This window comes from Leptodactylus fuscus, chromosome 1 (genome assembly GCF_031893055.1).
Source record: "Leptodactylus fuscus isolate aLepFus1 chromosome 1, aLepFus1.hap2, whole genome shotgun sequence".
NCBI lineage: Eukaryota > Metazoa > Chordata > Amphibia > Anura > Leptodactylidae > Leptodactylus > Leptodactylus fuscus.
Genome location: NC_134265.1, coordinates 112,657,086 through 112,671,883, shown reverse-complemented (window position 1 = coordinate 112,671,883; position 14,798 = coordinate 112,657,086). Strand labels below are relative to the sequence as shown.

Here is a 14,798-nt window from a genome sequence, read left to right as displayed (position 1 = left end):
ACAGCGTTTTTTAATCCAATGGGCACCTGTTTTCACAGGTCCCTTATACATTTCAATGTATTGAGGAATTTGTGAAAATTGACAAAGATAGGACATGACCTATTTTTACACGGTCTGTTAAAACAGATTGTCAAAAAATCAGTTATGTGAATAGTCTCCATTAAGCTATAGTGAATTTAATTCAGTCGTGTGGTGGACGATTTTCACTGTCGTGTGAATCTAGTTTTATTCTGATGAACAAGGAATACACAGTCAAGCAAACTGCAGACGAATACAACACTGGAGCTCCAAGTAACATGTCCAAATGCACAGCTCCTTAGCACAGATGGGCTACAACAGCAGACGATCACTTCAAGTGCCATTGCTGTCTAATGGAAACAGAAAGGCAAGACTATAGTGGGCAAAAGAACTCAATAATTGGATCAGTGATCAGTAAAAAAAATGTCATCTGGTCAGATGAATCCAGATTTCTGTTGTGCCATGCTGGCGGGATGGGCAGAATATGGGCAAGGGGCATTAATTGATGTCAGGTGTCCACAGTTCAGGCTGCTGCAGTAATAGTGTATGGTACAATGTTTTTATGGGTCCTCCGATACCTGGATGGTACCTATGTATGCCATAATGAATTGCTGTGGTTCTGAAGGTAAAGGAGGTCCAACACACTACTACATGTGTTTCTCTAATAAATGATTATTTTGTGTACATAGAAGAAATGGCATATAACAGAAAAAGACAACTCTGATGAGAGCTCTTCTTTAGTCATGTACTAAAATGGCAGGATGATCATCAGTTATTGTGTCTTTTATATCCATACCTACAACTGGAGCTAAAGTCTGACACCTTGTGGATAGAAAGCGAACTGTAGTAACAAACAAGGCAGGAATAGAACAAGCATGTCATAGAACAGTGCGTCTCAACTTTTTCATGTGAAGTTACCCCTAGTGAGAAATGTCCCAACCTTGTAACCCTAAAATAGCAATTACTTATAAATATCAACAAAATAAAGCTTCATTTGGAGTCTTCTTCAACAGTTATGCCCGTGCCCCCATGTGTAGTATAATAATCTCAATGCTCCCACATGTATAATGAAACGTGTAAATGATACCCTAATCTAAGCAAAACAGTCTCAAAAACCAATATAATTACACCAAAAAGAAAAGACAAAGAGACCAAACTATAATAAAAATAGAGAAATATGGGGCCACATTGTGGCTCAGTGGTTAGCACTGCAGCCTTGCAGCGCTGGAGTCCTGGTGTTCAAATCACGCCAAGGGCAAAAAAACATCTGCAAGGAGTTTGTATATTCTCCCCGTGTTTGCATGGATTTCCATCCCATATTCCAAAGACATTCTGATAGGGAAAAAATGTACATTGTGAGCTCTATGTGGGGCTCACAATCTACAAAAAAAAAAATAAAAAAAAAAATAGAGAAATATATTTATTAAATATCAGCTAATAATAAAGTTAAAACACAACACATGGGGAGACAAAGGAAGGTCCACCACAAGTAGCGGACAATACCGCAAACCTCTCCATATACAATGCCAGAAGTACCAAAATGTTTAAAGAGTAATAGCTATAGATACATACATATAGTCAGTAATGTATATGTGGCCAGCCATATATAATGAATGTGCATAGATAAATAAATTGGCATAAGGCCACATGTAAAGTAGCGTACTGTGGGCTGAGAAACTACACAACACATCTAAATCGCGTTCCAAATTATTCTGCAAATTATATTTTTCTATGATTTTATTGCAAATGATAGTCAGTATTATGTTCAAATATTCAACCTGTAAAGTATAAATCAAATTTTATTGGACAAACCTACTCATAATAATATTTTTTATTCGCAAATCAAAAGCCAATGTTTCAAATTATTATGCAAAACAGAGTTTCAAAACATTTCTTTTGATATCACCTTCACAATTCTTGCATCTATTTAACTTGTGAGTTTTTGGATAGTTTCTGCTTGAATTTCTTTGTGGGTTGTCATAAAGGCCTCCCAGTGACATTGTTCGATGTGAACTGCCGCCTACTCTCATAGATCTTTTACTTGAGGACACTCCAAAGGTTCTCAATAGGGTTGAAATTAGAGGAAGATGGAGGTCACACCATGAGTTTCTTTCATTTTATGCCCATAGCAGCCAATGGCTCAGAGGTATTCTTTGCTGCATGAGATGGTGCATTGTCATGCATGAAGATGATTTGCTAACTCTCTCCCCACGATTCCGGCCAAAAACATGACTCTGACAACTCCTTGCTGATCTTGCAGCCTTGTTGGGACATGGTGGCCATCCACCAACCATCCACTACTTCATCCACCTGTACCATCCAAGGTTGCACAGAACTTACCTGTTTCAAAATTAGTCTTCTAATTCTTGTATGTCTGGACCCACTGCAACCATTTCTACTTGTGAGCACTGCTTAGGGGTGGTCAAATATTAGGTTAATGAACAACTGCAAGTGTCTGGAGGATCCTACCCTTGAGGTTCGAGGGACTCCAGAGGCACCAGCAGATTAAAATACATGGCTGCTGCTTTGTAATGGTATTTTAGTAGCTGTTCTCTTAATCCCATGAGTTTGTCAGAAACCTTTCCCATTATGCCTTTATCTGCACAAACCCATCTGGCCTCTGAATTAGCCACATATCTTTTCATAGTATAATGATCACGCTTAAGTTCTCATGAAATATCTAATGTTTTTATACCTTGCATTGCACTATTTGATGCTTTTCAGCAGCAGAGAGATCCTTTCTAGAGATGAGCGAGTACTATTCGAAACTGCCTTTTCGAATAGCACGCTCCCATAGGAATGAATGGACGCAGCAGGCACGCAGCCGGGCTGGCGTCCGGCCGCTTACCCCCTGCGCGCCGGCCACTCACCCCCTGCGCGCCGGCCACTCCCATTCATTCCTATGGGAGCGTGCTACTCGAAACGGTAGTTTCAAATAATACTCGCTCATCTCTAATCCTTTCCATATTTTTTGAAACCTGTGGGCTGCTTAATAATGTGGGACTTCCTTCTGAGGCCCCATGTTGTGGCGGCAGTACAGCTTTTTTTTTTTGTTGCAGATTTTGCTTCATCTTTTGAGCCACATTCAGGAGTGGACTTAGCAGAAGATAAAAGTATAAGAATTTCCTCCCTATTTCCATACCTTTTGTAGCCATTCTTAGCTTTGTTTAAAAAACATGCAGCAAAATCTGCAACAAAAACCATTGCATTTCCGCAATGTGAGGCCTGTGCTAATGCATGTGACCCGGCACTAATGCCCGCAATCAGAGTTCACTCTGAACATGGGCAATGCCCCCACCAAATTGTAAAATTGCCCCCCCCCATGTCAGTCCCCTATATTGATGTGAGATGGCTCCAAGGTTAGTTATAGTAATATAGCTATTGAGGCAGGTCAGTGAAAACCCCATAGTTATATTACATTCTATGGGACCTGCAATCAAAAGATCACAGGTTCAAGCCTCTAGAGGGGGCTAATAAAATAGTTTAAAATTAAAAAATAAAAATATGAAAATAAAAGTAAAAAATTAAAAATTCAAATCTCCCCTTCCCCAAATTTGAAATAAAAGTAAATAAACAAATCATACATCCAGGTGTCTGAAAATGCCCGGTCTATAAACATATAAAATATTTTTCCTATAGCAGGAAACAAAATGAATAAGAGCTAATGTGGATCCGGGCTCAGTAATGAAATCTATGAGTGTGTGGAGGTCACAGATATCATCCTTGTACCGCCTGGGCTGGTTTCTATCTGACCCTGCACACCACACTTAGTATAAGCTATTAAAGGGGTTGTCCAGGATATTTTTTTATTATTTTATGCCGGGGAGGCTGAGAAAATGTAAAAAATATCTATATACCTGTCCCTGGTACACCGGGGTCTCCCAGTGCAGTTCTGTCCTGCTGGGACAGGGTCACGCTGGGAGACACTGAAGCACCAGGGAACATATAATAGTTCCAGACACTACCTGTCAGCAAGGAAACGTCACACAGCTACGCCCCTCCCATCGTCCTTGTTACGTGCCCTGCTCATGCACTTCCCTCCACGCGTGCGCACTTAGGGAAGGAATTTGAGCTACTGCAGATAAGAATTTGATCGCATGCGCAGTACGACGGTTTCCGCCTCTTCCGGTCTCCTGTATAGTAGGCTCCTCACGTCCGCCTCCGCTCTCAGTGAGGGACATCATGGCGGCCTGTGGTAGACTCTCTGGTATCCTTCGTCGTTCTGTGGCGAGCCGTGGTCGTCTGTTTTCAGCGGCAGCTCATGCTGAGCATGGTGATGCAGGTACAGGGTGACGCCAGTGTAGGAGGGCAGCCTATACATCGGTCACCTTCAGGCAGGCGGGCGCGGTCAGTGAAGGTCACCCCGGTTGCGCCGGTGTTTTAGTGTCTTCTCTGTCTCTTTACAGGTCGTACCTGGAAGATCCTGACCTTTGTGGTGGCGCTGCCCGGTGTGGCCGTGTGCATGCTGAACGCTTACCTGAAGGCCCAGCACCATGAGCCTCCCCCAGAATTCGTAGCCTACGAGCACCTGCGGATCCGGAACAAGGTAGCCATCCTGAGGGGGCCCCGGGGGGAGATCCTAACTGGCAGACTGGAGACTGCTGACAGGCTTGTGGGGCTGCATTTACTCTGTGTGGGCATAGTTTTCTATGGGCTGTATAGCAGAGGGGGTCTTTGTCATTTGCTGTATCACAAAAATGTCACAGATGTCTAAATGGAGATGTGATTTTATAGGAATCTTTTTTTTTTTTTAAACTATTGGCAGTCTGCAGATTGGCCATGGCCCGTCTTCTCCAGCAGGTCATTTTGCCAATTGTCAGCAGTTTATTGGTGAAGCTTGTGTGGTTGTCTGGAATGACCTTCAGACAAGCTGCCTAATAATGACCATGGGAAGCCTCAAATATCTGTAGGCATGTTATACAGTAGGAGGATCTGAGCAGATTAGAGGACCTTTCATGTCCTCAGGCACATGCAGTGTTATATACCGCTAGAATGCCCACTGTATGCTGAATTTGGTGCACTATTGGTTTTCCCATTGCATATATTGGTAGTTAGTTTTGGCACTGATCTCTGCCCACTGTCAGCAGGGTGTTTCTGACCGTGTAGCTGGGAGGTGAGGAGCCCCCCCCCCCCTGACAGTATTCATCCATAGCCCTATACTGCCAGAGGGGGTGTTACTTACCACTAAACTGTGAGGAATGCTGCCGACTGTCAGGAACGCCCTTCTGGCAGTGGGCATAGATTGGTATCGGCACCAATGTTCTCCATCCTGGGGGCACTTGAAGGGAAAGCCAACAGTGCACTGAATTCAGCGCACTGTCTGCATTCTAGTTCTAGTGGTATATAAAACCACATGTGCCCAAGGACATGAGAGATTCTCTTTAATGCATTTCTACCTCTTACATTAAGGAGTCCAGTGGGTGGTCATGTTTTGTGACAATCCTCCCTATATGTTTCTGCATTCAGAGACAGCTGTTAGTCACTTTGGTGGACATCCAACTGGACTGCTAAGCATAGATTGAGCAGAGATTGAAATTAATAAACATGTGATTGACAGTCTTGGTCACACAGAAGTTGGAAATCTCTTCTAATTCAGTAAAAAAATGATTTTCTATTGCTAAGTTCACAATATCGTGATCTCTCCATTCCATTCTGTCTGAGGACTAGAACAGCTGATAGATAAAGGTGCATTCCCACTGAGGAAAATGGTGCTGAATCTGGCGTGGATTCAGCACCATTTTCCTCAGTGGGAATGCACCCTCAATCACTAAAATATCGTTCACATTTGAATCCAATGGACCCCATTGACTATAATGGGGTCTGTCATTATAAAATTGAATCTATTGGGGGGAAAAGTCCTCTGTGCAGATGTGAAATTAGCCTTAGAAAGTAACTATTCAACAAATGATTAATCTTATGGTAAAATATCAATATTGGCAAATTACCATTTAGAAACTGGATAATGCCTTTTAAAAAAAAAAATAAAAAAAAATTGATGCCTATCCTTAGGATAAGTCGATAATGTTAGATCTTGTTAGTGCTGCCTGTTGAAGTTTATTTGGTACTGGCTGCCCTACCAAACCTTGACACAACAAATCCTACTGCTAGTGGGTAGAGCTGCACAGTCCCTGAACAGCAGATTTGCAGATGTCTAATATTCATGGCCTGTCCTAAGGATGGATCCTCAGTATTAGAAACTGGATAACTCCTTTTAACCCTATAGAGACACAGCTCAAAAGTGACTTGAGGACCAGGCCTCTTTTTTCAAAACTGACATGTGTCACTTTAAATGGCAATAACTTTGAGACGCTTTAACTTACACAAGTGATTCTGAGATTGTTTTTTCGTAACACATTGTACTTCATGTCAGTAGTAAATTTTAGTCGATATGTTTTGTCTTTAATTATGAAAAAATAGGAAATTTGGTGAAAATTTTGAAAAAAATGCCGTTTTCAAACTTTGAAATTGCAAGCCTTTGAAATAGAAATCCATACTACCCAAATTTTTTCATAAATATAATTAACCATATCTCTGATTTATGTAGCAATCAAATTTTAATCACCCTTTCATTTTTTTCAGATATTATAAGGCTTACAAGTCAAGCAGTAATTTTCCAAATTTTCAAGAAAATTTCCAAAGCACATTTTTCAAGGGACCAGTTCAGTTCTGAAGGGTACTTGAAAAGCCTCTCTAATAAAACCCCCCATAAGTCACCCCATTCTAAAAACTGCATTCCTGAAAGAATCCAAAACAGCAGTTAGAAAGTTTCTTAACCCTTTCAGCATTTCACAGCAATTACAACAAAATGGAGGTCAAATTTACATTTTTCAATTTCTGTCACTAATATATTTATTTAGCCCTAGAATTTACACATTTACTAAGGGTTAAAGGAGAAACTGCACCGCACATTTTGTTACACAATTTCTCCCGAACATGATAATACCCCATATGTGCTGGTACCCTAATGTATGGGCACACGGTTGCTCTCAGAGCGGATGGAGCGCTAATTGGATTTTGTAGGCCAGATTTTGCTACAATACTTTTCAGGCACCATGTCCCGTTTGCAGAGCCCCCAATGTGCCAAAACAGTGGAAACCCCCAAAATGTGACCCCATTTTGGAAACTAGACCCCTCAAGGAATTTATCAAGGGGTATAGTGAGCCCTTGGACCCTACAGGTGTTTCACAGATTTTTTTACCGTTGAGATGTGAAAATGAAAAATTACTTTTTTTATAATAAAATGTCACTGTAGCCCCAAATTTTTCATCTTCACAAGGGGTTAAAGGAAAAATTGCACCCCACATTTTGTTACAAAATTTCTCCCGAACACGACAATACCCAATATGTGCTGGTACCCTAATGTACGGGCACACGGTCGCTCTCAGAGCGGACGGAGCGCTAATTGGATTTTGTAGGCCAGATTTTGCTAGAATACTTTTCAGGCACCATGTCCCGTTTGCAGAGCCCCCAAGGTGCCAAAACAGTGGAAACCCCCAAAATGTGACCCCATTTTGGAAACTATACCCCTCAAGGAATTTACCAAGGGGTATAGTGAGCCCTTTGACCCTACAGGAGTGTAACAGAATTGGCCCGATAAAAGGAAAAGTGACATTTTTTGTTATAAAATGTTGCTTTAACCCCAAATTTTGCATTTCCACAAGGGGATAAAAGAGAAAATGTACTCCAAAAATTGTTACGCATTTTGTCCCAACTACAGAAATGCCCCATATGTGAATGTAAAGTGATGTATGGGCACGCTGTGAGGTCCAGAGCTGAAGGATCGCTATTGGGATTTTGGAGGGAAAATTTAGCTGAAATCTGTTTCAGGCACCATGTTGCATTTGGAGAGCCCCTGAAGTGCTAGAACAGTGGAAACCCCCTCAAAATGACCCCATTTTGAAAACTAGACCCCTCAAAGAATTTATCAAGGGGTTTAGTGAGCACTTGGACCCTACAGGTGTTTCACAAATTTTTTTACCATTGAGATGTGAAAATGAAAAATTACTTTTTTTCCAATAAATTGTCCATTTAGCGCCATATTTTAAATTTTTGAAGTAGTTAGAGAATTAAAAGCCCCCCAGAGTTTGTTACACAATTTCTCCTGAACATGGTAATACCCCATATGTGGCCATAATCTGCTGTATGGGTACATGGCGGGACTCAGAATGGAAAGAGCGCTATTTGGCTTTTGAGGGCAGTTTTCAGGTGCCATGTCGCATTTGCTGAGCCCCTAAAGTACCAATACAATGGAAACCCCTCAAAAGTGACCCCATTTTAGAAACTACACCCGTCAAGGAATGAATCAAGGGGTATTATCATTTTGAGCCTAAAAATGCTTCCCAAAAATTAATGTACAAAATGAAAATTTTAATTTTTCAAGAAATATGCCATTTTGGTGTCCACTACATTGCACCCACTTTGTGTTGTCAGAGACCTGCACTCCTAAAACTATTAAGTGGGCCATCCTGAGGGGCAAAAAATTATATATGTGGGTGTAAACTGCTGCTTGGGCACACAGCAGGGCTCAGAAGGGAAGGAGCACTACGCTTTTTGGGGTACAGATTTAGAGGGACTTTCTGGGCGCCATGTTTTTGCAGAGCCCTGGAGGTGCCAGTGAACTGGAATTCCCCAAGAAGTGACCCCATTTTGTAAGGGCAATTTTAGGCTCTCTGCAAAAGTGTCATGGCATCCAAAAAAACCAAACCGTCTAAGTCTGTGCTCCAAAAACCAAATAACCCTTCTTTCCTTCTGTATCCGGCTGTGCCCCAATATCAGTTTATACCCACATATCACATTACATATGTTATCCCGGGTACACCAGTGTCATATATGTGCCCTTATATCAGTTTATACCACATATGACATTACGTACATTATCCCGGTTACACCAGTGTCATACATGTGGCATAAACTGCAGTTTGGGCACACAGCAGGGCGCAGAAGGGAAGGAGCGCGATGAGGCTTTTGGAGTACAGATTCAGATGTTTGGTATCTGGACGCCATGTCATGTTTGTAGAGCCTGTAAGGTACCGGAAAAGTGGATTCCCCAAAGGAGTGACCCCAGTTTGAAAACTGCACCCCTCAAAAAATTTCTCAGGGGGTGTAGTGAGTATTAGTATCCTGGACGTGACTGCACAGCGGATGGCGAAGAGGGAATATATAAGCGGTGCGGAGGACATTGGGAACACCACATTCCCTACTATGTCCCAGTAGCTCCTATAATTGGGGGAGTCACTCTGGGGGTCACTTTGGGGGTCACTTCTGGTGTCTTTTCGCTCATAAGCTATAAACATGGGGTGTCCCCTGATATCCGCTCGCACAGCTTATATATTCCCTACCTGCCGCAGCCAGTTGTGTTCTAATAATTTGGCGATTTTTACGGGCTTTTGTTCTTGCATTATTAGATGCTATATTTTCTTTATTTTTCTGGTGACGTGGACATATAAGGGCTTGTTGTTTGCGGGATGCGATGTATTTTGTAATGACACCATTTTTGGGTGCCTACAACTTACTGAATACATTTTATTAACTCTTTTTTTTGCTGGATTAAAAAAAAAAAATCAATTCTGGTATTGCGTTTTACCTTTTAAATTTTTCGCCATGCAGCGTACAGTATAAGTAACATATTATCTTTATTCTGTGGGTTGGTACGGTTACGGCGATACCTCATTTATATTTTTTATGCAATACTAATTCTGCAGAACAAAAACACATTTGGGGACATAAATCAATGTTTTTTGCATCGCCATCTTCTGAGAGGCGTAACATTTTTATTTTTTGGTTGACAGTGTTGGTTGGGGGCTTATTTTTTGCGGGACAATGTGTGCTTTTTATTGGTACTGTTGTTAGGTGCATTTGACTTTTTGATCACTTTTTATAGCACATTCTGTAAGGTGAGAGCAAAAAAATCACTACTTCCAGCGGGTTTTTTCCGTTTTTTTTTCCCGTCATTTACCGTGTACATTAAATATTGTTTCAGTTTTATTGTACAGATTGTTACGGACGCGGCGATACCAAATATGTATTGTTTTTATTAATTTTTAGGTTTTTTTTTTATATAATTTGTTTTCTATAGAAAAAAAGGGTTTTTGGGGCTTTATAACTTTATTAAATGTTTGCAAACACTTTTTTTTTTTTTTTCCACTTTTTTTTTTTTAACTTTTTCATGTGTCCCTATGGGACACTTAGAGCAGTGATGATTGCATCACTGATTCTCTAGTATAGAGTGAGACACAGGCTGCAGTGACAGCCTGCGTGTTATCACTCTATAAACAGGAAGTGAGCTGTGCGGACGGCACAGACTCACTACAGAAGATCCCGGCCAGGATAAAACCAGGATAAAAAGGTAAGTGGGACTCAGGGCTGGCTGGGGTCACTAAACAGACCCCTGGCCACATAGTGGGGGTACCAGCACCCCCCGATCTCGCAGCGGGGGGTGCCGGGGACCCCCACAAGATCGGGCAACCTGTTGTTTGCCGTGATCATGTTTGATCACGGCAATCAACGGGTTAAAACCCAAAATCGGCACTCATGTCCGATGGAGGGTGATGGAGCAGGGTGTTAGGTGTCAGATACAACTAACACCCGCTCCTAGAATGCCCGCACTGCGCTGCGGGGATTGTTTACATCCATGTGGTACTATTACCACATCGGTCGTGAAGCACTAGACATCCATGTGGTAATAGTACCACATGGGTCGGGAAGGGGTTAATAATTCTCCTTTGGAACTGATAACGTTTTTCCAAGTCCATCCCTAATTATACTGAATATTTTCAATCAGAACTATAGACCAATTTTCTGAGCTCCTCCTGCTCTAACTTGCTTCATGCAAACCAGACACCAGGTTCACTGAGCTATCAATTTTTTAAAAAAGATCGAAATCGGGTTCATACATACGGTATATAAATTTATTTAGAAAATTTTGTTTATTTTTTTTGTAGCAGTATAGTCACCTAAGTTTCACTCAGCAGAATTTGCTGCAGATTTAGGGGTGGACTTCACCCCTGAATCCATGGCAGATTCCTCCCAGATTCTGCCTCCCATTGTTTTTAATGGAAGGCAGAGATCGCGGCAGGATATTGAAGGGGTAAAAAAAAAAAGTGTCCTACTCGATCTTGCCGTGGGTTCTGCGGCTCGAGACTCCCTGCTGATTAGGCCCATTCACCTGGGCTGAATATGCTGCAGCAGAAAATGAAGAGGAAATCCTCTTCGTTTTCCGCCATGTGAACATATCCTAAAGGATAAAACATTGAACAAAACTAGTTACCAGGATAAGCTGCTAGAGAAAACTGTAAAGTATGCCATGTATAAGATGGTCTAGTGTTGGCTTGATAAACAGATTTTAGGGCACCAGAAGCTGAGAGCACTAAAGCTGGCTACACACCTTCAATAGCTGTTAACCAAAGGCTTGTTTAGTTGACAGCTATCTTTCCTGAACAGTGACACACTCTTGTGCTTACATTTGGCTTGAGCATGCATATGTAGTCCTCAAGATGGGGATTGTGCTGTTGGCAGACTTCTCTGTTCATAAAGAAGATAAGCTACTGCCAGAAGCAGGATTGGTTGTTCCATCCTTCTTTTCTCTAAGTTATCCCTGGTTCACGTTTGGATTCTGTCCGGGGGAGTCCACATGAGGACCCCCCTGGACGGAATACAATCGCAACAGCAAGCGCTGTGCAGTTAAAGCTCATGCACCCCATAGACTATAATGGGGTCTGTGTGCTTGCCGCGCACTGCCCGCACAAATGAGTCGTGCAGGCAGTGCGTGGCAAACACACAGACCCCATTATAATCTATGGGGTGCATGAGCTTTAACTGCACAGCGCTTGCTGTTGCGATTGTATTCCGTCCGGGGGGTCTCCATGCAGACTCTAACCAAACGGAATACGTACGCAAATGTGAATTGACTCTTACATTGTCTTGAGAGTTGGGACTATTTTTAAAAGCCCTAATACTGTCTCATAGTTCAAGGTTAGAGCTTTTTTTATGGAGTAATGTGGGATAAACACCTTTATTTTAACAACAATGCCACCGCCCAGTGGAGTTTCTAGGACAACACCTTTAACCCCTTCCTGCCGATGGCATATTTGAATTTTCTGTTTTTCATTTTTGACTCCCCTCCTTCTAAACCCCATAACTTTTTTTTTTTTTTTTTTTATTTCTCTGCTCCCAGAGCCATATGAGCTCTTAATCTTTGCGGGACAAATTGTTCTTCATGATGCCACCATTAATTATTCTGTACAATGTACTGGGAAGTTGGAAAAAAATTCAGAATGGGGTGGATTTGAAGAAAAAAAATGCATTTCTGCAACTTTCTTATGGGCTTCGGTTTTACGGCGTTCACTGTGCAGCCAAAATGACATGTCCCCTGTATTCTGTGTTTCGGTACGATTCCGGGGATACCAAATCTATATAGTTTTATTTACATTTTAACACCTTAAAAATTTTTTCAAAAACTGTTAAATTTTTTTCTGAAAGTCGTCATATTCAGACACCCATAGCTTTTTTTTTTTTTTTTTAATACTTCCATGTACGGGGATGCAGAGGGCGTCGTGGTTTTTTTTTTTTTTTGCGGGGCCGGGTGTACTTTTCAGTTCTACCATTTTGGGGAATTGCTTTGATCACTTTTTATTCAAATTTGTATCTGAAGCACATTATACATAGTGCAGGGCCTACGGGTGGGCTATGTAACAGGGAGTGAGCAATGCGGCTTGTGGTATGTGAATGGTACCAAGAGCCGTGCTGTTAGGGTATCAGCGATCTGCGGATCCTGGGTGTTGGACCCCTGCAGATCTAATATTGATATCCTATCATAAGGGTAGGTTATCAATGTTAGAAACCAGATAACCCCTTACGATCTGCAGTATCTTTTACTTTACAATTGTTGGCTAATAGTGTAAATGTGTAGAGTTGCAGTTTTATTTCTTTACAACCATTAATAGGTTATTCCTCTGTTTTGTTTTTAACAGAAATTTCCTTGGGGAGATGGGGTGAAGAGTCTCTTCCATAACCCTCACGTGAACCCTCTGCCCACCGGATATGAAGAGTCTGAGCATTCTGAACATTAAACTTTGGACACCTTTGGTATCTGGACCAGTGTGTTGTATGGGCCCATATAATATGCAGGGATCATGCTATTCTATTTAATGCTGTACATGCCTCTTAACCTTCTGCAGCCGCAGTAGAAGTCCTCCAAATAAAGTTTATGGTTTGGCCTATATATGTTGACTGGTGTTCTTAATAAAGGTGAACACTACTGTTTGGATACTTTTCATGCCATATAATGAATGGCAACTTGTAAGGTGACTGTGCTATGTAAAAAATTTTCAGGTGGGTACAAGTCGATCTGGCTGATGTTAATAAAATCCTTCAGCATGAGTAACATGAGTCTGAGATATGCATTAAGCCATTTCTCCTAATAACTCTGGCTTGCTGTACTTGGTACAGTTTTTTATTAACATTACAGAAATATTCAACTTTATGTAAAGCTTGGGGGGGGGGGGGGGGAGATCGTACTAAGCTAAATGCTCAGTCTGTTTAGGGGGGAGGGGAGCGGCTATATAGTGTTTCCACACTTCTGAGAAAAAAAATTAAGTACATAAAACCTGTCAAGGGGTGTGGTTTAAGATGTGCCAATGTGTACCAAAACTGGCAAGAAGCACCAAATTTATCAAACATTAGTCACTGTCATAAGTCTCACATTACTGTCTAGTCCAAGTATATACGGTCCTATTGGGACTGCTAAATTTGCTCCAGTGTAAAAGTTTTGGCAAGATTGTCTTAAGACATAGTGGTTCCATACTGAGAACCGCAATGCCAGGAGGAAGGTTTAGCACACCTACACTCATTTCAAGTGTCCCAGTGCATATGTGGTTTTAAATACCTCAATATACACCTCACCTTTATTGGATCAAAGGTGCTAGACTTTCCTTCTGGTACTGCTGTTTTCTGTTCTGCAAGCATTTCCTAGGTGAATCTGTTTGAGCACTTCAGCCTCCATATGTGGCCAGCTGGGTAAGTGGAGACTATATGCAGCTTTCTGTGCTTCTGTATTGGCATGTGATAAAATGTGCACAAATGCAACAGTTCTTACTCTGAATGAAATGAAACTTTGCAAACTGTCCATCATACCGTATTTTACGGACTATAAGGCGCACTGGACTATAAGCCGCATTGCCCATGAGCGCCTTATAGTCCGTCTCGGTTCATATATAAGGCGCACCGGACTATAAGCCGCAGTCCGGTGCGCATTATATCTTATTGAAAGCGGCGGCAGGCAGACTTTGCCAGCGGCCGCTTAACCCCCCGCGTGCCAGCCGCTTCTATTGGAAGCGCTCGGCAGGCGAGGAGGGGCTCTATCAGCAAAATCATGCTGATAGAGCCCAACCGTAAACGTTAGGTTAAACTACTACACCCCCCCCCCCCGTTACAGCAGGGCTGCCGGACACTTCCTATTCATTTCTATGGGAGCCGGCATGCGAGCGCTCCCTATAGAAATGAATGGAAAAAAGCAGTCCATTCATTTCTATGGGGAGCGCTCGCATGCCTGCTCCCATAGAAATGAATAGGAAGTGTCCGGCAGCCCTGCTGTGACACCGCCGTCCTGAAAGAGAACGTGAAACTTACCGAGCGGTGCAGGGTGGGCGGGCATTCAGGCCTCCTCTTCCTCCGATGTTCCGTCCTCCTCCGGCGCTCGCAAGCTGATAATGGCCAGGGCACATGCGCAGTAGAAGCATTATGCGCATGCGCCCTGGCCATTATCAGCGAGCGCCGGAGGAGAA

At 42.2% G+C, this 14,798-nt stretch overlaps 1 protein-coding gene across 1 annotated transcript; it reads left to right on the top strand.

Annotated features, from left to right (window-relative positions):
- The first annotated feature begins 4,137 nt into the window (after positions 1-4,137).
- On the top strand, positions 4,138-13,235 carry COX6A1 (cytochrome c oxidase subunit 6A1). Its single transcript, XM_075276176.1, has 3 exons — positions 4,138-4,300; positions 4,425-4,564; positions 12,987-13,235. The coding sequence occupies exons 1-3, from the start codon at positions 4,201-4,203 to the stop codon at positions 13,083-13,085; spliced, it is 339 nt and encodes a 112-aa protein (XP_075132277.1). The 5' UTR covers positions 4,138-4,200; the 3' UTR covers positions 13,086-13,235.
- Positions 13,236-14,798: the final 1,563 nt, after the last annotated feature.